This window comes from Castor canadensis, chromosome 12 (genome assembly GCF_047511655.1).
Source record: "Castor canadensis chromosome 12, mCasCan1.hap1v2, whole genome shotgun sequence".
Taxonomy (NCBI): Eukaryota; Metazoa; Chordata; class Mammalia; order Rodentia; family Castoridae; genus Castor; species Castor canadensis.
In genome coordinates this window covers 75,206,507-75,229,588 of record NC_133397.1, presented here as the reverse complement: position 1 = coordinate 75,229,588, position 23,082 = coordinate 75,206,507, and the positions used below count along the sequence as shown (strand labels likewise).

Sequence of the window (23,082 nt, the reverse complement as noted above, 5' to 3'; positions counted from 1 at the left end):
GTCATGTGCCTTAGCTTCATTCTGATGTTGTCAGCTGACATCTTGGTGGATTTCCCCAGGCAGAAGTGTCTTAGCAAAAGTGTCTACCATTTGCTGTCTGGCCCATTTCCTCAAAGTCCAGCTTCCTGGTGCCCACAGAGACTGGTGTCCACAGAGAAGGGTGAGATGGTGCAGGTCAGACTAGCCTGGGTTAGAATCCTGATTCTGCTACTGAATTAGCAGCGTGACCCTGGAGGAGTGACTTGCCCTCTCTGACCCTTCTTGAGACTTGTAGGTCTATTAAGCAAGCATCCTGGTGGTAGATGAAGGAGATCACATTCAAAGCACCAAACGCGAGGTCAGTGCTCCAGGTCCAGTAGCTGATGGCAGCACGACTGAGGCAAAGGACCTCTGGACTGGATGGGGAGTGGACGCTGCAATCCTGCCCTAAGTTTTCGCATAGCATGTTGTCCTTAGCTCCCCTCTCCCCTTTGTGTCCCCAATGCTAGGTCTCTTTTGGTCTCAGAATTGCCCCGAGGGTAGATCCCGGAGGCCGGCCCCTCCCTCTGACTCACGGCCGCCGTCCGGGCCGCTCACCTCCCGCCAGAGCAGAGCACGGCGCGGTCAGGCAAGTAGCGCGCTATGGTCACCGCGGTGTGGTCACGGCCGCCCGGGCCCCTAAGGTTGGGGGCTTAGCGGGTCCCCGGACGCCTGCTCCCTCCTTCTCCCTCCCCGAGGCAGCAATCGGGGACGCACCTTCCCCGGATTCCGGGAGAGGGCGGGGCCGGCTCAAGAAGGTCTTTCTTACTCCTTTTGGGACAAGCTCCAAGCAGGCCTGCTTTGGGGGACCGAAGGGCTAGGGAGTCCGTGAGTCTTACAAAAAGAAAAACCAAGTTCTAGAGTCCTGTTTCCAGGTACTTTGTTAATATGTGCATTGTTTGAGCTCCCAGCCGCGGGGGACCTGTAGGCTGCCTGCCCTGCCTTCTCTTCTGACTGTTCCTTTGTCAACCTTTCCCTCTTTTTGTTTTCTTCTTCTGGTGACAAGGCCTCCTTTGGAAAGACTCGAGTGTAGGGAACAGTGATTCTCATTCATCTTTGTCTCCTGGGTGGGTGCACAGGGTCGGCAACCTAAGAGTCACCCAGGTTCTGCACTGATGTGACCAGAATTAGCAACCTGGGAGGACTCAGGATGGAGAGGGTAGGAGAAGAGGGGTGAATTGCACTTTAACTTTCTGCCCCTTGCAGCTGTCCACTGAGCAGGGATTGCTACCCCAGGAGCTGTCCTTAGTAAACTCTCATTGCTAAGATCAAACTAAAGAGAGGAGAAAGAAATGTACACTTATTGAGCATCTAGTGTTTACTCATTAATCATAGGATCTCATTTATCTGTATGCTCATTTTACAGACTGGCCACAAGGAGGCCCCCAGGAAGTTGAGTCCCTGGCCTGAGGAAGCACAGTTGGTAAATACCCAAGCTGTGCAACTCTTAAACTTGCTACCAACTTATCTGGATAGCCTATAGTTCTCGTGGTTCTTGCTGGGATTTCAACAGAGATTACCCTGTTTTTAAGACTGTCAGTTGGAGCTGGGCATGGTGGTCCATGCCTGTAATACCAAGGCTGAGGAGAGAGGATAGATAGTTAAATGTCAACCTGGGCAAATGTAGCCAGACCCTGGTTGGGAGAGGGTGGGCAGGGGCAGTGTGGTGGTAATTAGAGATTACATCTATAATCCCAGCTACTTTGGAGGTGGAGGTAAGAGGATTGTGGTTCCAGGCCATCAGGCAAAAACACAGACCCTATCTGAAAAACAAACTAAAAGCAGAGAGGACTGGGGCATGGTTCTTTAAGTGACCTTGCTTAGCAGACACAAGGCTGTGAGTTCAAGCCAAAAGAAAAGAAAAGAAAAGAAAAAAAGGTTGCTCTCAGTTGACTATGGAGACACTTGTATGCTAGCCACAGGCTGTGTTCTTTGAGGAAAACTTTTGTTTTCTGGGGTGCTTTTTTTGTTTTTTGGTGAGATTGGGGTATGAACTCAGGGCTTTGTGCTTGCAAAGTAGGCGCTCTACCATATGAGCCACACCTTGGGAAGAATTTTTGACAAGCTTGTAATCCCAGCGTTTAGCAGGCAAAGGCAGGAGGAGCTCAAGTTTGAGGCCAGTCTGGGCTTCGTAGCAAGACCCTATCTCAAAATAACTCAACCAAACAAAAACACATCCATCCTGTAGTCTGTTTTCTTCTGGCTTCCCCCTCAGTCAAATAACCTTGGTTTCAAGGTTGACTAATTGGGAAGGCTTGCTCAAGATTTTTCATCCACCACTGCTAGGGCTGGAGTCTCAATCCTAACACAGAGCCCTGTCTGGAACTAGATGTTGACTGACACTTTTCTAGGACAGGCCATCCTGGCAGCGAGCCATTTGTGTATGACTACATAACTAAATGCTCACTTTCTCCTGGAGCTTTACTCAGATTCTGCTCTTCCTTCCCCATGGTTTCAGAAGGGAATGGGGGGGGAGGGGGCTTAAGTGATAGAGTACCTGCCAAGCAAGCTCCAGGCCCTGAGTTCAAGCTCCAGTGACACCAAAAAAAAAAAAAAAAAACCCTGGCTTTCTGGCCTTCTGCTGCCTGTGCGACTATGGGCAGTCACCTGTGCTTCCAGGGCCCGTTACCTCTGCAGAGCCAGCAAGTTGGACCAGACTGGCTGTGACCATGATGTAGGAGGGATGGTTGCCCTGGTCCAGCCGGAACCATGCTATTTCTATTGCCGTTCCTCAGCGTGCCCAGTGCCCAGACTGTGTGACAGCGGGCATGTGGTGAATGAGGAGCTGACAGGAAATGCTAAGAATGTGTCAGGGCCTTAGCCACTCCCTCAGAACTAAGATTTTAAAAAAAAGATTCATTCATGGCAAGGAGAAAGAGAAGTCAGGGGGAGGAGGAAAAAGTGATGCAGAGCCAGTGACCCCACCCAGGAAATGTGACTAACCCAGCAGCAACAGGAGCTGTGCAGACGTCTTCTGCCGGATCTGGTGAGTGGGAAACAGGGCTTTTCTTGTAAATTCCAGACTCAGCGATGCTGTCCAGGGTCTGCCCTGCCTGATACCACTGGGCTGAGGCTGGGGCCGACCTCTAACCTCCCTGTGGGCATTTGTGAAGAGTGGGGCTGGCAGAACCCCATGGAGCCCCAAGCCTGCTCTTCTATGTCAAGGCTGGTCTCCCAGCCCTGTGCCTCGCCATGGGTGGGGCAGGTGGGTGGGGCAGCCCAGAAGAAAGAGGGAAGTAAGGAGCTGGGGTGGGGCAGGATGGGAAGAAGAGCCAAAGAAGCAGAAGTAGGAGGACTGTCAGAGGTGAAAATAGGAGGTGGCCCTTGGAAGGGGGTGGCAAGGATTCTCTTGGGGAGACAGGTTAGGCCTTGTGTCAGGGTCTTAGAAACTGAGCCAGAAAGAGTGCCCCCAGTCTACTGCTGGGCAGCCTTCTGCCAGGCCTTAGGTGCCTTACTTGACTCCTGTCCTGCAGCTGCCCAGGAGGTTGAGTGGGCTCCAAGTGGCTTATGCTATAGCTACAGGTGGAGAGACTTGTGGGCTGGAATTCATTCTGACAGACACTGAAGGCCCTCAGCCAGCCTGGCAGTGAATTCAGATTTGGTAGTTCTAGTCCCCAAAACAGCACTATGGCGGGACTAGCCAACTGGACTCGAGGGGTTTGGGAAGAGGAGGAGGCAGGCCTAGACATCCAAATTCAAACACAGGAAGCACATTCAACTAGCCCTCAGCAGAAGGTCTGTCTAGGACAGGGAAGGGGGGAGGTGGAGGTGTACCTGAGGTAGAGTAGGAGGTCTCCTTGTTGTTGGGAGAAGGAACACTGGCCTGGAGTGCCCAGAGGCGCCTCTGGATGCCTCCTGAGGAACATAGGCTGGGAGGACCTGGTGGTTTCTAGTGTGGACACTTCAGGAGAAGGATGGGTACTGTTTTATGTCTCACTGAGGGGCAGACAGGGATTGCAATATGAAGGGACTTATGGGGGAGGTCAGTGGAGTCAGGGCTTGAGGAAGGCAAAGATACAACTGGTACCTTGCAAGATTGGGTCACTGTCACAGGATTGGGTCACTGCCAGCTGTTAAGCATTTCCTTAAAGGTGTGCATAACAAGTGACTCCGTCACCAGACCCCTACTATGTCCTCAGAGACAAACGGAATCAGGGCCAGGACAGCCAGCAGGGTACACATCCTTCTTCAGCCCCACAGCAGTCTGATGGGACCCATCAATCTGCTTTCTGCCTTGAGGCTGTTCCAGGCCATGCCAGCCTGCTGAAATCATGGCCTGTGCCTTAGATTCATTCCATCTGCTCTAATCATTGGAGCCCAGAAAGTCCAGTTAGTCAAACTCAGCCTTTGAGCACCCACAGGATATCAGGCAGTGAGAGGTTCAGCTAGATGCAGAGATACAAAATCCAGCTCCTGCTCCAAAGGCCCTTATAGTCTAGGGGTGACAGCGGGTGCCTAACTCTCCACACTATTGGCCGAGGGGGAAAAGGTAACATCTTCAACAGAAGTGGAGATCTAGAAGGGGGCTTCGATGTTGCTCAGTGGTAGAGCACTAACCTATCATTGACAAGGTACTAGGTTTGATTCCGAATACTGCAAAAAAAAAAAAAAATAGAGAAGGAGGGAAGAGGGGGAGGGAGAGAAAGGGAGAAGGAGAGAGAATATAGAAGAGGCTGCCTTGTGAAGTTGGTGAGTTTCCTATCACCAGAAGCATTCAAGAAGAGGATGGACCTGCCTAGCAAGCGTGAGACCCTGAGTTCAAAAAGAAAGAAGAGGATGGTGAGCAGTGTGGTGCTCTAGAAGAGATTCTGTGCTGTATGTGTGTTGGGAAGCAGATCTGAATCAGGACTAGATCAACACTGTTTCTTTCTAATGCTGACATCTGTGATTCTCTGACCTTCCTCTCCTGGGGAGAGTTTGCAGGTTCATTGGGTGTGAACGCTCCCCACTTCACTGCACCCTCCAGCGAGGTCATGAGGCATAAGCTGTTTCTTATCTCTGTGCATCCCCTCCCCCTAGGCTTGCTCAGTGTGGAGCCTGGAGCACAGACTTTGAATGAAACTGAATAACCTCTGTGTAGGCTGCCTGAGGAGTGCACAGGGGCATCAGGTGTCCCTGTTCTGGTTTAGACATCAAGCAGTCAGCCTACAAGTCTGGGCTGAAGTGCATGCTCCCAGCTGAGAGCACTGAAAGAACTCCCACAGGAGGCTTAGGTTACAGGATGGTCTGCAAGATTCCTTGGGCAGCAGGAGCTTGGTGTGGGCCTACAGGGATGGTGGAACTTTGATGGAGTGAGGCTGAAGGTGTGGGCTTGGGCGAAAGAACTGGGATGAGGAGGCTAGAATGAGAGGCCAGATGTCAGGCTGGACCCTTCATCAGGAGAGCCTGGAACAGGGTGGGAATGCAGGGATCTGGTGGGGCAGCAGGAGCTTCAGTACTGTTCTGAAACTTCTCAAACACTGGTGCCCAGGCTGATTTTTTAGCATCGAGAGGTTTAAAAGCCCTGTGGATGATTTCCAACGTGCCAAGGATTCAATGGTTATTCTGACAGAATCCACTGGCAGTATCGTGATCCCTTCAGATATATACTCAGCCCCACTCCAGACCTGTGGAAGTCAACTCTCCAGGCCTGGGGTGTGGGCAGTGTTACCAGTGATACTTGATAAAGCACAGTAAAGAAGACTATAGGGACCATCGCCATAGGTGTAGAGACCTCAGCATCAGGGTCTTGCATTGAGAAAGGAGACTGGGCTTAGCCCTGAATACAACATGGCCATGTGGGGAATTTATAGCAAGAGGAGCAGGATGAGGGTCACGGAATGGAAAATTACTGAAAGGAAACACGCCCACATGTAAGGGAGGTTCTGTCCAAACCGACCTAACAGGATTCTTGCTGAAGGCTAGCCAGGATGATCAGCCATCACCTGGGGGATGGTGGAGGACAAGAAAGCTGATCAGAATCGAGGAAGACTGAAAGTGGAGGGTGGGGACTTCTGACTATCCTGACTCTTTGGCTAAAACTGGATTTTACAAGGAAGTGCACAGATGGACCTAAAAGAAGGCTCAAAAGCAGTTTGGCCAAAGGATCTTGTCAACACCTACATTTGAAGGTAATTCTAACAGGCAGCCAGAACTATGAAGGAGCTGCCAAACCCCTTTCATCAGAACCCTGCAGTGGCTGGGGGAGAGCAAGGGAGTGGTCTGATTTTGAGCCTGCTGATTTCTCATTTCAATAATACAGAAAGAAAAATAGCAAAGCTGACAGTTGACTCACTCCATCTCTCGTTCCTTAGCTCTCCCCACTGGCTTGGGCTAGCTGGGGTTTGGAGTAGCCACGTCACCACTTCCCACCTGAGTCCCAGGCTGGGCTGCCTGCACAGGGGATGTGGGTATTACCACGTGACCCTGTGTGGGCTGGAGAAGCCTTAATTCCCTCCCAAACTCTCTCTCACTGCCTCCCAGCCTCAGGGAAGTGTGATGCCAAAAACCACCCTCCACTATCTTGTAGGTTGGTAGTAGAAAAGGCAAGTGGTAATTTACGTGGCCTTCCACATCCGTTACCATCGCTATGCCTCCCCCTCCTTTTTCCTTACTCAGACTCAACACCACTCTCCCAGCCACCCTCTAGACAGTCTCTTCTCCCTTTCTGCAGTCTCAGTCTCCAACCATGCCCTCAGTTTCCCCAGACCCTAACTGCACCACGGGAGAGGGGGGCCCCTCATAAAAACTCAGAGGTATTTATACCAAACTTTCCGATCTTGTGTTTAGTGACTCCTGCATTTTAAACCCGGCAAAAGAAACCAGCTAGCAATGGGAACTTAGGCAAGACAGTGAGTGACGCTGTAGTGTCTTCATTTTCTGATTTTTTAAAAAGATGGTGTATGTGTGTTTGTAGTACTGGGATTTGAACTCAGGGCCTACACTTTGAGCCACTCCACCAGCCCTTTTTTGTGATGGTTTTTTTGGAGATAGGGTCTTGCAAACTATTTGCCTGTGCTGGTTTTGAACCGCGATCCTCCTAATCTCTGCTTCCTGAGTAGTTAGAATTACAGGCGTGAGCCACAGGTGCCTGGCTGTACTTTTTTTTTTTTGGTGGCACTGGGGTTTGAACTCAGGGCCTCACGCTTGCTAGGCAAGCACTCTACCATCTGAGCCACTCCACAAGCCAATTTTGTTTTTAAATGCTTGACTTTAATTTTCCTTCACCCCACTATGTTCTGCCCCACTAACCTTCAGATAAAGACGACTTTCATCATATTGGCATTGGAGAAGAGTGGCACACACCGAAGTGATAGCTGATGCCTGGGAATGAGAGAAATTCCCTAGAGAGGGAGATTGGGACTGGAACAGCCATTAAGTAGAATATTTGCTGAAAGTTTTTTAAAAATTTTATTTTAGTTTTAGTAGATGCCATTTACTGGTTAAGGAAGTCTCTCCCATTCTTAGTTTGCTAAGAAATTTTTTTCCCATGACAGCGTCTTGTCCAGGCTGGCATGGAGCTCTGTAGCCAGGCTAGCCTCAAACTCATAATCTTCCTGCCTCAGCCTCCTGAGTGCTGGGATTACATATGTGTGCCACCACCGCTAGCTTTGTTTTGTTTTTTTTTTCAAAGAATCAGAAATGGTTGTAGAATTTTGCTAAAAGTTTTTTTCTTGCATCTATTGAAATTACATATATGTATGTGTATATATATACACACACACATACATATATGTATGCTTCACACATGTATGCTTGCTTATAGGCTAGATTACATTGGTTGAGTTTCAGATGTTAAACCAACTTTGCATTCCCAGCATAAACCTCTTTAAGTCATCATGCTTATCATTTTTTATATATGATTGAATTCTATTTGCTAGAATTTCACTAAATTTTATTTGTGTCTATGTTCATAAGAGATATTTGATCTGTAATTTTCTTTGCATATAGTACATTTATCTGGTTTTGTCATCAGGACAATGCTGGCAGCATAGGATGAATTGGGAAGTATTCTTTCCTCTTCTATATTCTGAAAGAATTTGTATGGAATTAGTATTATGTCTTCCTTAAATTTCTGGTAAAAATAATTTCTCATTGAGTTTAACAATGAGGCCATGTGGGCTAAGATTTTTTTTTTTTTGAGGGGAAAGTTTTTTTTACTATGAACTCAAACAATCTTTTTTTCAGTGTTAAAGCTGAACCCAAGACCTCATGCATACTAGACAAGTGTTCTGCCAGAGTCACACCCCTCAACTCCAAATTTCTTTCTCTTTCTCTCTCTCTCTCTCTTTTTGGCAGCACTGGGGTTTGAACTCAGGGCCTCATGCTTGCTAGGCAGATGCTTTACCTCCTGAGCCACTTCACTAGCCTTTTTTTGTGTTGGGTATTTTTCAAGATAGGGTCTTTTGAACTATTTACCAGGGGCTGGCTTCAAACTATGATCCTCCTGATCTCTGCCTCATGAGTAGCTAGGATTATAGGAGTGAGCCACCAGTGCCAGGCTCCAAATTTCTTTAATATATTAGAAATATCTTTAAGGTATTGGGGTGTCATGAGAGAGACAACACAACTCAGAAATCAATAGGCAAAGCAAAATTTACTTCTGCAGAAGGGTGTGCACTGACAGAGTCTGGGAAGCAAGCACACTGAGCAGGAAGACCACTTGGGTTTTATCTCTAACACAATGCTGCCCCTCCCCTGGATTGGGTAGGCTTTGGGTTCACAGTCTACTCCGTTGGCTAATTGGAAAGGGGACAGGTGGGGAGGGGGCTTTGAAGACAAAGAAGTTTAAAAGTTCAGGGAAGCAATAACTGTTTTAGGTTATCAGCTCTGGAAGCAGGGCATCTAGTAGAATTTTGAGGATGCTGAGGATAATAATCCTTTGCTCATACTAGAAAGCTTCATCAGGTTAAGCAGAGTCCATGAAGCAAGTATATGGGAAGCGAGTTACTGAGGCAGTTATTACTAATCAAATCTTTCGACAGAAAAGACCCACCCTGAGCTAATCCTTACAAATAGATATTAGAATTATTCATGTGGAGGGGTAATGGAAATGCCCTATTGAAGGTTTGATATTTGGGTCTATAAAATAAATTGACAATAGACAGATTGGCAGGAGGAAAGGCATACTCATTTATTACTAGCAAGTGCATGGGAGCAGGCTAGATGGTTGAATGTGGTACTGGGGTTTGAACTTAGGGCCTCACGCTTGCTAGGCTCTACCAGTTGAACCACTCTGCCAGCCTTAGATGGTTGAATTTGAATTTCTTTTTTTTTTTTTATGGTGGTGAGAGGCAAACCCAAGATCAGATGGGTATTCTACCACTGAACTATATCCCTAACCCCCAGCTGAAATTTTAATAGCTGGTGAGGCTGAGGGGAGGAAACACATGGCAACAAGGCTGACTAAATGTAAATAAAGCCTCTTGTGTAAAGACCTCAGAAGAATAGACTGGAAAAAGTGTCAAACCTTTTCTTCTAAGCTAGCACTGTCTGATTAGTGATTAATGAGATGCCAGGAAGGGGGTTCTTGAGAATTGCATTCCTACTGAAGAAATTCCTCTTAGTCAGATAAGGGAACTTTTTTTTGCTTTCCCTGCAGTACTGGAGTTTGAACTCAGGGCTTCACACTTGCAAAACAAGTACTCTATCACTTGAGCCACTTCTGCAGTCCATTTTGCTCTGGTAATTTTGGATGGGGTCTCATAAACTATTTGCCTGGGCTGACCTTGAATCAGGATCCTCCAGATCTCAGCTCCTAAGTAGCTAGGATTACAGGTGTGAGCCACTGGTGCCTGGCTTCTATTTTCTTTTTTTATGGTGGCAGTTTAAGTCATTGATTTTGAACTTTTCTAATATAAGCAGTTATTCCTTAGAGAGCTACACCCCAACCTTGTGCAATACCCAGGTTGAGGGTGGATGACAGGTGTGGCTGAGAGGTCATGACAAGGAGAAGACACTGACCTAGGAGTCAGAGAGATCCGGTTTCTACAAGCCACTCACTAGCTGTGTGATCTTGGACTTAGAGCTGTGTCTCATTTTCTTTGCCTGTATAATGGAACCAAGGACAGTCTCCTTCTGGGCTCCCAGAGATGAAGGAGTTGATGAATAAGACAGTACTTGGCTACCTGGAAGGGCATCCCCAGACCAATGTGAGAGATGGCTGTTATGACCTCCGTAATAATAATGGCTTCTCTCTTTCTAGATCTGAAAACAGCATGTACACACCCATCCCCCAGAGGTAGGTCATGTGCCCCATCCCTGTGACCTCCTTCCCATCTTCATTTCCAAGGGTTGCCCCTCCCTCCTCATTGCTCTCATCCCCCAACCTCAGTCTCCAGGCCTGCTCAGGTCTCTGTGCTTGAGCCCACTCTTCATAGGTCTTGGCCACGATTAACCCATCACCACCATCCCTTCCCCAGCCGCTCCCCATTCCCAACCTCAGTACAAGATCCTGGTCTGCACATATGGCGGGTGGAGAAGCTGAAGCCGGTGCCTGTAGCACGCGAAAACCAGGGTATCTTCTTCTCGGGGGACTCCTACCTAGTGCTGCACAATGGTCCAGAAGAGCTTTCTCATCTGCATCTATGGATAGGTAAAGGGGTTGGGGTGGATGGGAGGTCTGGCCTGGGCAGGGCTGGAGGCTGACATGGGCCTCAAGGGCTTTGCTCTGCCACCTCCCACCTGTTCATAGGCCAGCAGTCATCCCGGGATGAGCAGGGGGCCTGTGCTGTGCTGGCTGTGCATCTCAATACTCTGCTTGGGGAGCGGCCTGTGCAACACCGTGAGGTGCAGGGCAATGAGTCTGACCTCTTCATGAGCTACTTCCCACGTGGCCTCAAGTACCAGGTGAGGGCCTCCCCCACCCCTGTGCGTTACTCTCAGAGCCAACCCCCTGTGTGGCTCCTTCGTATCCTGCAGTAGGCCCTGGGCACACTTGGGGCTGGGTCTGCCAATGGGACGGGTTGCAGAGGGCTCTGGGTCTCCCATCAGCCCGCTCAGACGGGTCTTCTGGGCTGCAGGAAGGCGGTGTGGAGTCAGCATTTCACAAGACTGCCTCAGGGGCCGCCCCAGCTGCTATCAGGAAACTCTACCAGGTGAAGGGGAAGAAGAACATCCGTGCCACTGAGCAAGCGCTAAGCTGGGACAGCTTCAACACCGGGGACTGCTTCATCCTAGACCTTGGCCAGGTGGGTAGGTGGCCCAGACTGAAGCTGGCACCATACTTTTAGGGGTCAGGGCCAGGAGGCTGGGAAAGAAGGGGGCGGGGACTGAGAAGCTGTATGCCCATTCCAAGGTTGACCGTCCAGCCACGAGAAGACATCTCTATACAAGTCAGCCCTTAGCATCAGCAACGGATCATTTACAGCCTCCCTACCCCCATCACCAGAATCCACAATCCTCAGGTCTCTTATGTGAAATGGTATAGCATTTGCACATAACCTATGTCCTTCCTCCCATATACTTTAATCATCTCCAGATGACCTATAATACCTTCTATGATGTAAATGCTGTGTAAATAGTTGTTATACTGTATTGTTTAGGGAGTAATGACAAGAAAAAAGTCTGTATGTGTTCAGTACATATGCCATTTTTTTTCTGGATATTTTTGATTCTCAGTTGGTTGAATCTGGTCTAATAAATACAGAGGCTGACTGTATTTGTGAGGACAGAACCAGCCTCTCTCGGATACCTAGCCATTACTTCTAAGACTCTGGAGCTTACTTCCTGTTCTCTTAGAAACCTTCATAGCTCTGAGTTAGCTCCTGCCAGATCATTGGTTAATTTATTCACTTAGCTCATTCAGTGAATCTGTAATGCTCCTCTGAGCCAGCATGGGGACCATAAAAGCTCACCATGGAGAGGTCACTTGCTGTAACTCATGGCGGGACATGAAGTGGGGCAGCAGCCATAGACTGGGGTTGCCCAAGACAGGAAGGGGCCTTTTAGCCTGAATCATAGTTAGTTGTCCCAGGGAGGTGCCATGTGACTAGACCTTTATGGGACTAGTACCATTTCAGGTAAGGGAAGGCACCCTCACCTCACCTCCAGGTGACCCATGGCACCAAGGTGGGGCAGGATGCAGACATGCATGTGGACAGCAGGGAAGAGTGTAGTGAGAGTGAAATCCAGGGCGGGAACAGGAGCAGTGGTAGTGAAATGGCTGAAAATGGTGAGTCCCGGTGCATTGAATGGCAGGCTGGAGTCTGGCTGCAGATTTGAGAAGGAAGATCAGTCCAGAAGATGTAGTGAGGACTAGAAGTGGTGAGATGAGGCAAGGAGACAGGGAATAGACCTTGCCAATTGTTACCAGTTTAGGAGATACTGATTTCAAGAATAGCATTCACCCATTCACCCATTCATTCATGCCTTTGTTCACTTGCTCACTCACTCACTCACTCATTCACTCAAAACGTACTTTGTGCCTAAAAATGTGCCAGCTCTATTTTAACAGTGGGCATATAATAGGGAACAAAGCAAAATAACACATCCCTGCCCTAAAGCAAGGGGAGAGTGGGGCCCTTCCTCTGAGCTGGGGCAGGACAAAGACAGCTGTCCGTGACCAGGCTCCTTGCTTCCCTGCTTCCCTGCAGAACATCTTTGCCTGGTGTGGCGGAAAATCCAACATCCTGGAGCGCAACAAGGCGAGAGACCTGGCCCTGGCCATCCGGGACAGTGAGCGGCAGGGCAAAGCCCAAGTGGAGATCATCACTGATGGGGAGGAGCCTGCGGAGATGATCCAGGTTAGGGGACATTGGGGTGAGCAGCTGGGAGCCTCTGCTTGGAAGTTGCCAAGAGAGGCAGTGATAAGCTGGAAGGGATAGAATGGAGTGGGGATGAGTGTGGCCTGTGGAGGATGACAGGAGCTGCCTGGGGCACTACTCAGTGTTGTGACTTGCTCACAGGGTATCTTTGTGTGATGGAGCATAAGGGGCCCCTCTGGATGGATATAGCCTTGGGACAAGCAGCCTGACTGTGGGTGGGCTGGACCCAGTCCTTGCTCACTATGGCTGGGTGCCCTAGTGCAGGACACAGTGTGCCCCACAAGAGCACGTTGAAAAAGTGTGGGTCAGTTTTAGAGTTTGAATGGTAATCCAGTAGCAGTTGGAGAAAAAATCAGTCAGTGTTTGGGTCTGTGTTCTATAATTGATTCATGTAACAATGAATATTGTTGAAAAGAAATCTAATTTCTTAGATTAGAAATCTAGTCAGAAAAAAAAAAAAAGAAAAAAGGACTGGTGGAGTGGCTCAAGTGGTAGAGCATCTGCCTAGCAAGCCTTGTAAACATGAGGCCGAGTCCAAGCCCCAGTACTGCCAAAAAAAAAAAAGAAAAGAAAGAAAAAGAAATCTAATCTGCATGTGATAGTTTGGTTTGGAAAGTTTTAGGGTGAGAATTCCACTAAACCTGGTCTGCTCTGGCACCTGTAGGTTCTGGGTCCCAAGCCTGCTCTGAAGGAGGGCAACCCGGAAGAAGACCTCACAGCTGACCAGTCGAATGCCCAGGCCTCAGCTCTGTATAAGGTGGGCACTCCAGACCTGCCCTGGGACCAGCCAGGGATGGTGTACAGAGCAGCTGGGGCTGTGGGGCTGAAGAAGGAGGAGGCTTTGGGAAGGTTGGGCCAAGACCCAAGGAAGTTCATGCAGGGCTTGGAGGAGAGGATGGTGGGAAGTGGGTGCATGGCAGGGTCCCCCGAGGAGATAAATACCACTTCACTCCCCACCTCCTCTTGGTGAAGGTTTGAAGCCAGTGTGAGCTTTTCTTGAGTCTGAACATTTATTTGTAATTTGGAGCCTATCATTCTCAAATGGGATTAGGTCCTTTGTACTAAGGTGATGGTGACAGAGGCGATGGGCAGGAGTGGAGCACCCCGGGTTTGCTTTTAAATACTTTGCTCCTCTGTCAGCTTCTCAGGACTGGGCTGAGGCTCCCAGGAGAGGCAGGCCTGGGCAGCAACCCATTCCTTGCGTTGAGGTGAAGGCTGGTGTGTGTGGGGTTCAGAGCTAGTATGGCCCTTCCTCCCCAGGTCTCTGATGCCACTGGACAGATGAACCTGACCAAGGTGGCCGACTCTAGTCCCTTTGCCTCCGACCTACTGATACCTGATGACTGCTTCGTGCTAGACAATGGGCTCTGTGGCAAAATCTACATCTGGAAGGGTACGTGTGGCTCCTCTGCACCACCCAGACCTCAGCAGGCTAACCACTGCAGGGCTCAGCCTGGCACACAGTTTCCTCTTTGCCATTTCCACCGTTTTTTTTTTTTTTTAATGTGTCTCTTTTTTTTTTTTTTTTTTTTAATTCATTGTGCATACAAGGCTTGGGTCATTTCTCCCCCCTGCCTCCACCCCCTCCCTTACCACCCACTCCGTCCCCTCCCTCTCCCCCCTACCCCCTCAATACCCAGCAGAAACTATTTTGCCCTTATTTCTAATTTTGTTGTAGAGAGAATATAAGCAATAATAGGAAGGAACAAGGGTTTTTGCCAGTTTAAAGTCTGGGCTGTGATTCTGAAACTGCAGCCAGCCTGGAATCCTGAGAGCCTGTTCTGACATTGCTGGGCCCTGCCTGAGAGAGTCAGATTCACCAAGTCTGGAGAGGGGCCTGAGCATGCTTGAATCCAACAAGTTCCCAGGGATGCCTGTAAGGTCCCAGGGGCCCCACTTTGAGACCACTGTCCTGGCCAGTCCTAGGCCTTCAGGGCTCTGGGACCCCCGATCCCAAGATTCTGTTTTAGGTGTAACAGAGACAAGTTTTAGATAAATTAGTTGTCATTTTATGCAGTGTGGGGAGAATGTGAAGAACTTGTTTTTTGGAGCGATTATATCAGCTAGAAAGAGAAGAATCCTGCCCAGTTTGCTTTGACCATTGGAAAATGTTGTGACCTTGGAGCCTGGTCACTTTTCTGTGATTGTCTTTTCTTGACTGTGTCTTAACTTCCTGACCAGATTATAAACTTCTGAAAAGCAAGAACTGTATTTGTCTGAGGGTTTTTGTTTTGTTTTGTTTTTGTGGTACTGGGGTTTGAACTCAGGGCCTACACCTTGAGCTACTTCTCCAGACTTTTTTTGCGGAGGGATTTTACAAAACAGGGCTTCGATAACTTTTTGCCCCTGCTGGCTTAGAACTGTGATGCTCCTAATCTCTGCCTCATGAGTAGCTAGGATTACAAGCATGGGTCACTGGCACACAGTTGAGGGTTTTGATGAAACAGTGTGGGGTTTTTTTTGTTTTGTTTTATTTCATTTTGTGGTGATACTGGGGTTTAAACTTGGGACCTCACGCTTGCTGTGCTCTACCACTTGAGTCACTCTGACAGCCTTTTTTTGTGTTGCATATTTCTGAGATAGGGTCTTGTGAACTGTTTTTCCAGGCTGGCTTCAAACTGTGGGTAAAATAGGGGGGCCTGGAACAGCAAGTGCTATGGGCGGGTAGCTAAAGGTCAAGAAATCTTAATTCTTAGAGTGAGATAGGCCCTGTGCTGGGGTTGCCTTTTCTCTCCTGTGGAGGGGGCTCACTTTCTGGAGCCAGTGCCAATCATGGAGGGGTTTCCAGAGGCCCAGGGAAGTGTCTGTAACCCCCAAGCAAGGAATCATCACAGAAAGAGAAAGCAGAGGAGAAACAGGAAACATGGAAGGCCAGGGAAAGAAGTGCCTGATGGGTTGGGTGCGGCTGGTTAATTGGTTAATTCACAGAGGAAGGACCCAGCATAGTGTTTTTAGATCCATTGTAGTTGACTGGAATTCCATAGCCTGGATAGGGAGCCAATCACTGCTCACAGCAGTGGAAAAATGCCTTCACCTGGAGCACAATTTGCACTTGAGGGACTGCCGGCGTGGATGGATTCCATGGAGTCATTTTTCTAAGTGCTTTGTTAGCACAACCATTAGGCCAATGTTGGCTTGCTGGCATTATGAGTCAGTTCACCTCAGGAAGAAATTGTACCCTTTGTCTTATTTAATTTTACGAAAGCAAACAAACAAAAGGTTTGCTAATAGCATAGTGTTATCTATAAGACTGCAGACACAAGAGGTGAGGGGTCCTGAGAAGGAGGGTCCCTGGCCTTACAGTGGGGTACTATGGAGAAAACCTGTCCTCTCTGAAATCTTCCTGGAGTCCTGGTCAGAGTAGAGGGGTTTACTGATTAGGTCCAGGCAGAAGGGAAGTTTTGTCTTAGTTTGGTTGGAGCTGTCAGTTTAAAAAGTCTTAAGCAACTGACTTTGTAACGGCATTTTTGGGAACTCCTAGTCCACTTATGCTAAGTTGTGGACCTTCTCTTAACTTTCCTGAAGAAAAATGAGATAGAGTCTAAAGAGGGTCCCTTCTTTTTTTAAAAATCTCCTTCCTGTGATCCAGGGCGAAAAGCTAATGAGAAGGAACGGCAGGCGGCCCTCCAAGTGGCCGAGGGTTTCATCTCCCGCATGCAGTATGCCCCAAACACTCAGGTGAGGACACACCCACATCCTCAAACCTTACCCCTGGGGCCCCTCCTGTGCCTCCTACCCCCTCAGACTGGACAAGAGGAGCAGGAGCGCCTCTGCTCACACTTTTGGTGGGAAGGCCCATTTCAATCCTTCATCATTTAAAAACACATCCTGTTTTCAAAGAGGATGTTGAGCAGCTCCTGAAGAGCCTGGAGAGCTTGGATGGCTTGTTTCTCCTCTTGGCGACAGTCCCTGGCTGCTACCACCACTTCTAGCCCCGGCATGGAGGCTCCACAAGTCACTCCTGCAGAGTTCATCTGTAATTGTTGGCACCTGCCAAACTCTACATCCAAGTCCTTGGAGCAGTCTGTTTGCTCAGCCTGTGTCCCTGTGACCTTGTGTCTTGTCTCTTGGCTTATTTGGAGGAGCATCTCTGGCCTGAACTACCTGTGGACTCAGGCCTGGGGTGCCACATCTTCCTCCCTGGCAGAGACAGAAATGTCAACCTTGTCAGCCATACTTCTCTCCCGCTATCCTGCAGGTGGAGATTCTGCCCCAGGGCCGTGAGAGTCCCATCTTCAAGCAATTCTTCAAGGACTGGAAATGAGGGAAAACATGTCTCTGTCCATGCTTCTCTGCTCTACACGCCCCCCACCCCCCCACCCCCGACCCCACCGGCCCCATGCCTCCTGCCTGTTCTTTCCTCCTCTGGCCACCTGGTCATTGCTGAGGTGTCCTCTGCAGATGTTTAATAAAGAAAACAAGTGCCTTCCCCAGCTCTCTTCCCAGGCTGCCTGCCCTGGGCTGACTCACTGTTCACCTGCTCATCCCCATGCTGGGGCCAAGTAGGACATAGATGACAATCCCACAGTCTATGAGGGACCAGCACTGGCTTTGCATGACCAAGGCAGAAGGGCCATGAGTCCCAGGGGGGCTGGCAGATACTGCTGTGAGCCAAACAGGGAGGTGGCATACTGCCGGGTCTCAGGATTGCTTTCGGCTGGGGTTCAGTTGGGTCTCACATTCCCAGCCACGAGAAGGTTGAGCAATGGCTCAGGATGCCATCTCTACTCAAGCTAGCATTTCCTCACACTCCCTAACAGTCCCCTGCAAGACAGCGCCCATTGATCATGCTCCCTGAGCAAGAGGACAACTGCGCACCATACACAAAAGTCTGGCTGGTCCCTCACAGGCACATTGTGTTTGCTGATGGGCCCAGGGCCAGAGAGTTAAGGAGTGGGGAGAAGGGAATAGCCAGAAAGAGGCTCCATTCTAGAGGGCATGACAAGGGTGTGGTGTGTGCCCAGGTGAGCCTGGACCAGAGGCTGCCTGAGACCTAGCAGGACCGCAACCACTCTAGCCACCCTGCATCCTAAAAGCTACTGTGGCTTCCGACACTGGATTCTTCTGTCCCCCACAAAACCCAAAAAGTCCAATCAAGTTCATCTTGCTGGTTTTGTGCCAAGAAGCAGAGAGAAATGAGCTCCCCTTCCTGTCCTCTCCACAGACCCAGCCTTTGCCTGACAATCTGCACAGGAGCTTGTGCCTAGGATGGTTTTTAAGAGGGGAGATGGTAAAGGGTACACCCAAATCAGTAGTTCTGACAGTTTTAGATTTATGGAGTATTTTAAGTCTCCCATGGAAGGCCTAGGCTTTTTCCCAAGAAAAAAAAAAAAATTAAGATTTTTTTCATAAGTTTCAGAGGGTCCATATCCCCACCCTAAACCAGGCCATTGATAGAACTGCACTGGGCACAGACAGCTCACACCTGTAATCCTAGCTACTTGGGAGGCTGAGATAGGGAGACTCATGGTTTGAAGCCAACACAGGCAGAGTCCAGGAGATTCCGTCTCCAAAATAACTAGCGCAAAATGGACTGGAAGCAGTAGAGCACCTGATTTAGAAGTGCGGAAGCCCTGAGTTCAAACCCCAGTCCCCGCTCCAAAAAAAAATTCCTGGATGGGCTGGTGGCATGGCTCAAGTGGCGGCACACCTGCCTAGCAGGCACAAGGCCTTCAGTTCAAAAACTAGTGCCACCAAAAAAAAAAAAAAAAAAAAATCTGGTCTCTCCCGAGGCCTAGAGCTGGAAGCACTCTGGTCTGGAGGAAAGGCTGCTGCCTCTCTTACGGGCAAGGGCCCTGGTCAGTCAGAGGCTCCCAGGATCCAGATGGCCTGGTCCCTGATGTGCTGGGGGCTGTGCACTCAGCCTGCTTAATTAGCCTCACTGGTTCAGAGCAAGCAAAAGGACAGCCAGGAAGGAACCATCCAACCTGACACTTGTTCCAGAGTGGAGCCTGGTGGGGAGGGGGGTTAAGGGAGGGGTACATGGCATAAACAATGTATATACATGTAAGTAAATCTAAAAGCAATAAAAGGAGAAAGAAAAAAATTGGGAGAAACATTAAAAAATAAACAACCCCCAAAACCACAAAGTGGAGCCTGAGCTGCCTTCCAACTGTGCCTGCCTTCCAGCACCTATTGTGGGCAGTGTCCTTCCTGCCATCTCTGCTGGTCAGCTGAGGACTGGGGCTGGAGGAAGTTGTGGGAACAAAGCATTAGCTGAGATCCAGCAAACATGACACAAGGCAAAATGTAGGGTTTGTAACCAGCTGCACTGGAGGCATCCTGCTGACAGTATTCTGGGAATTCCTTCCATACTTGGGTGGACATCTGTTGTCCCCAGCTCTGAGAGAGGTCCTATCTCCAGTGGGTCAGGCCTGGAGAAGCCTGCAGGGGCTAGACAATGGTCTTCCATAGCTCCACTTGAGGGAGGGCTCTCACCTGCCCCCATGCCCTAGATCTGGTGCCCCGGTCTGGTATTCAGGGGAAGCAACAGAGCCAGGCTTGCCTAGAAGCAAACGTAGGAAAAACCTCGTATGGACACCACATTAGTCAACCTTAATGAGCCAGGGTCACCTTGTCCACAGGCTAGGGCTCACAAGGAGTCTCCAGGCCTGCAAGTGCAGCTACAGTGAGGATGAACTCCTATGAACTTAGCTGGACTTCAGCCAGGCATCTTCTTCCTCCTGTGGAGGCCAAAGCACTAACCCCTTCCCCCAACCTAGTCCTGGACAATAGGGCTGCAAGAAGGCCCTGCAACACTTGTCTTGGAAAAACACTGAAGACTCTTAAACTAGAACAATGACTTTATTCTAAAACTGCTGGTGTGTAAGTGAATCCTTCCTTCAACCAGGCCAGAAAACCCATCCTCGAGGGAAGCGCACAGCCTCCACAGGAGGCGGCTCCAGCTTGGTTAGGATGGAGCAGTCACGGAGATACCTAGCCTAGTCTAGCTGAGAGCCCGTTTCTAGATAGTAATCAATAGAGGGAGGAAAGAGGTGAGAGGGAGAAGAAGGTTGGAGAAGTGTGAGACCAGGAAGCCCAGAAGACTCTGATTTTGATGATGGCTGGGGGCAAGGGCCCACCCAGCCAAAGTCAGTGGCTTCCTCTAGGTTGTGCTGCCCCCTGCTGGCTGCAGCCATTGCTATTTTTCCCCATCAAATTTCTATCAGACACCTGGGCCTGACTGCTGTTAGGGAGTTGGACTTCTGGCTGCTTCTACTTGGGAATCTACTTCTGTGTGGGGTTATGGGAATGTTCAGATAGGGATGTCCCACCTCATGATCCATTTGCTCCCAGTGAGATTCCTGGAATCCAACCTTGTGGACTGGACCCACGCAGGGAATGAGGCAAGACACTCCTTGCTCAGAGGTAGGTCCACAGGAAGGAGGTCAAGTGTAGCCATCCAGAATGTTCCATGCTGGTGAGGATACTTGGTTCTCTCCATCCGGGTCTAGGTGCTTCCTAGCCAGGGTGCTCAGGGCATAGCTTGCCACACATTCTGAAAGCCCCTGTGGTCCTGCTGTCAAGTCTATCTCTGAGGTTGGTCAGATCAACCCTGAGCTGAGGTGAGCTGGGTGAGGCTGCAGGTCACACACACCTATGAAGGTGAGATCCTTTGAGTGAGGACCCTGTGGCCCAGAGCACTTCTGTGGCCCCAACAAGGAGGCCTGTCCCTTTGACACCCGGGCCAGGTAGATCTCCAGGGTCTTGAGTAGTCGCCGTGGGCTCTTCTTGGCCAATGCTTCCAAGTCTGGAACAGAGAAGATTGGGAAACTGAAGGGTTAAGGAGTTTGGGTGGCCCATAGTCAGGACCTGAAGCCCACAAGCTCTAGTGAGCACTCCAACCTCTCTCCTATGGAGACAAAGGTGGAAGAGTGACCTAGGATGGAGAAGCCATCAGAGAGGAGGCTGAGCAACCAGACAGAGCCCAGGGACCAAACTCTACCTTGTTTAGGTTGATCTCAACTCTGAAGAGTCTCAATCCAACTGCTGGATCCCAGCTTCAAGTTTTTGATTCAGAAAATAATTATCAGAAGTATAAGGCCAGAAAGGGAGGGAAATGGTAGTAGAGAAAGGAGAATTGGCAGGCTCCAGGGGGTAGGCTGGATAGGGGCCAGAAGGGTGAAATGCAGCCCAGAACAGTCTAACAACCATCCTGGAGTCTCTGACCCTGGGGCAGAGGATTCAGGGGTCTTGGCCATCCCAGGAGAAAGAGCATACCTTTGAGGACAAAGCCTGAGTCTAAGATGGTTTTCTGCTGTGTCCTCCAGATCTGTGCGAGGCGGAGGAAAGTTGCAGCATAGAAGCTGTTCACCACTGGGATGACCCTTTGCTGCCGATTACACTCCCTATAGGACAAGAGAGATGACCTGCTCAACCACAGATGAAGGCTGACACCTTGGTGCCCTCCTGTCCTCCCTTCCCAGTGCTCTAGGGGAGCCAGCCCAAATCCAGAAGGGCTTCACTTTTCCCCAGGCAGCCTTGCATCTGGGTCAGGTGGGGAAGGAGAGTTGGGCCAGGGAGACAGGTGCTCTGGGACTCTCTCACCAGCAGGTGAGAGAGAGTTGTGGAGAATGAAGCTGGAGTGAACTGCCCGGCTATGCTGGGTAACTCTAACAAACTGGTAGCTGGGGACTTACCTGGAGAGACACTCCTCCCTCAAGGCTTGGATGGCGATCCGAGTGATGTTCACCGACATCAAACAGAAAGGGAATTGCTGGAATGGGTGGCGAGCAGTGGGTCAGGGGCCACCCCCGCTCTTGCCTTGTGTATTTTCTCTCATTGGCAGTCTAGTGTGGTCTGCAGGCGATCCCAGTGCAGAGGCAGTAGGTGATAGTGCTTTTGCTTCTTCCCCTCTTACAGAGGAGGAAGTTCAGGCTCAGTGGCCTTAAGTAGCTTTCCTAGGGCTGAGGTTATTTGCTCCACAGCTGGCATCCATGACCCTGAGTTAGCTCCCCCCACCCCCTTCTTTAACATCTCCACCCCTTATTGTTCTGGGCCTTCAGCTCCTTGCTGCTTATGGACCACATTACCCCTGGGGCTGGGCTCAACACAGGGCATACGGCTCAGTTCTAAGACTCTACAGGTTCTTAATTTCTGCTCGCCTTCCAGCCTGCAGTTATCTGGCTGCTCGTGAGCACCTCATCCAAAAGCAGACAAAGAAAATGCCAGATAGGTAGAAAGGCAGCCTTGACCTGCTGCTGCATTCCACCTCACGATAGCACAAATGCCCAAGAACCTGAGGATGCGGAGGGAGAACCCCCCTGGGGCCCACCTCAATGCTTTATTTTTAGAGGGGCACACTCCTTCCTATTATTTACTGACAATAAAACCAGCCATGCACAATTTCTAAATGGAAAGGAGCTTTTCCTGGGGAACCTGCAGGTGTGACCTGTTGCTTTCCCCTGTGGCACATACACAAAGACATCCAATGAGAGGGACATGTAGGTCATGGCATGCTTTGTGTAGAACAAAGCCGAAGTCTATTTATACCACCTGCTTCACACGAGAAGACTCCATTACAATCCGACATAGAGCTATCCTGTCCCATATCCCCATGGCTAGGACATGGAGCCACTTAAGCTTAAATGAATTAAGAATTAAACTAAAAATCCACCTCCTTAGCTGTAGCTGGGCATCTTTGTGTTTCTACTGAACATTTCACTTGCAGAGCTCAGTAGTCACATGTGCCTCGTGACTACTGTCCCAGACAGTGCATTTCTAACAGACAGAACATTTCCAGATTTAGAATGAATCTGTCACTGCACAAAGTTCTGACTCCACAGAGACTCATCTCAGGGTCTTCCATGACTTCTGGATTCCAGACCTTGGCATGGTTGCTGCTAGCTTTGTGTCTTAGAAAAGGTCACCAGCTTTGAGACTCAAACTTCCCATCTCTCAAAATCAAAAGAGGGCTGGGCACTGGTGGCTCACGCCTATAATCCTAGCTACTCAGGAAGCAGAGAACAGGAGGATCTCGGTTCAAAGCCAGCCCGGGCAAATAGTTCTCAAGACCCTATCTCAAAAATCCATCACAAAAAGGGGGAGGGGGGAGCTGGTGGAGTGGCTCAAGGAGTAGGCCCTGAGTTCAGGCCCCAGTACCACAAAAAAAAAAAAAAAAAAATCAAAAGGGAAATAAAGTTTGAGTGCTGTGAGAAAAGAGTTAATATGGCAGCAGAATGTCTTCTGCTGCTACAGTTTTTTTCCCTGCTATCCTTAGAAAGTCTTGCTTACAAGTTAGCCCATAGCTGGTATCTGGGAATTGAATTTTGAGGTGGTTCCCACCATTTTCTAACTGATAAGGGTGGCTCATTTTTTCTGA

General features: G+C 49.5%; 2 protein-coding genes across 15 annotated transcripts in view; one reads left to right on the top strand and one right to left on the bottom strand.

Annotated features, from left to right (window-relative positions):
- The first annotated feature begins 495 nt into the window (after positions 1 to 495).
- Capg (capping actin protein, gelsolin like) lies at positions 496 to 17,195 on the top strand. 7 transcript variants are annotated; one of them, XM_074050111.1, is made up of 11 exons: positions 728 to 893; positions 1,385 to 1,441; positions 10,202 to 10,237; positions 10,419 to 10,591; positions 10,691 to 10,845; positions 11,019 to 11,186; positions 12,591 to 12,740; positions 13,426 to 13,518; positions 14,022 to 14,154; positions 16,351 to 16,439; positions 16,960 to 17,195. In XM_074050111.1, the coding sequence occupies exons 3-11, from the start codon at positions 10,215 to 10,217 to the stop codon at positions 17,023 to 17,025; spliced, it is 1,050 nt and encodes a 349-aa protein (XP_073906212.1). In that variant the 5' UTR covers positions 728 to 893; positions 1,385 to 1,441; positions 10,202 to 10,214; the 3' UTR covers positions 17,026 to 17,195. The 7 variants fall into 7 exon arrangements, with proteins under 7 accessions (XP_073906214.1, XP_073906212.1, XP_073906210.1 ...); XM_074050113.1 differs by lacking the exons at positions 728 to 893; positions 1,385 to 1,441 and adding an exon at positions 496 to 607; XM_074050109.1 differs by lacking the exon at positions 1,385 to 1,441 and having other exon boundaries at positions 729 to 893.
- The window catches only part of Elmod3 (ELMO domain containing 3), a 34,257-nt gene continuing 27,104 nt past the window's right edge, over positions 15,930 to 23,082 (bottom strand). For 6 of the 8 annotated variants that reach the window (XM_074050106.1, XM_074050107.1, XM_074050105.1 and 3 more), the window contains 4 exons: positions 21,401 to 21,477; positions 20,982 to 21,109; positions 20,036 to 20,511; positions 15,930 to 17,015 (listed from right to left, as the gene is read on the bottom strand). In XM_074050106.1, coding sequence (XP_073906207.1) covers positions 20,306 to 20,511; positions 20,982 to 21,109; positions 21,401 to 21,477 — 411 coding nt within the window. In that variant the 3' untranslated portion in view covers positions 15,930 to 17,015; positions 20,036 to 20,305. Of the gene's footprint in view, positions 17,016 to 19,546; positions 20,512 to 20,981; positions 21,110 to 21,400; positions 21,478 to 23,082 lie in introns of those variants that run through there. The other 2 variants (XM_074050102.1, XM_074050101.1) reach the window with 2 other exon arrangements.

Coding starts and splice junctions, on each gene's coding strand:
- Capg (XM_074050113.1), top strand. CDS start 10,215: ATGTACACACCCATCCCCCAGAG. Junction 12,741..13,425: donor AGCCTGCGGAGATGATCCAG/GTTAGGGGACAT, acceptor TGGCACCTGTAG/GTTCTGGGTCCCAAGCCTGC. Junction 14,155..16,350: donor CAAAATCTACATCTGGAAGG/GTACGTGTGGCT, acceptor CCTGTGATCCAG/GGCGAAAAGCTAATGAGAAG.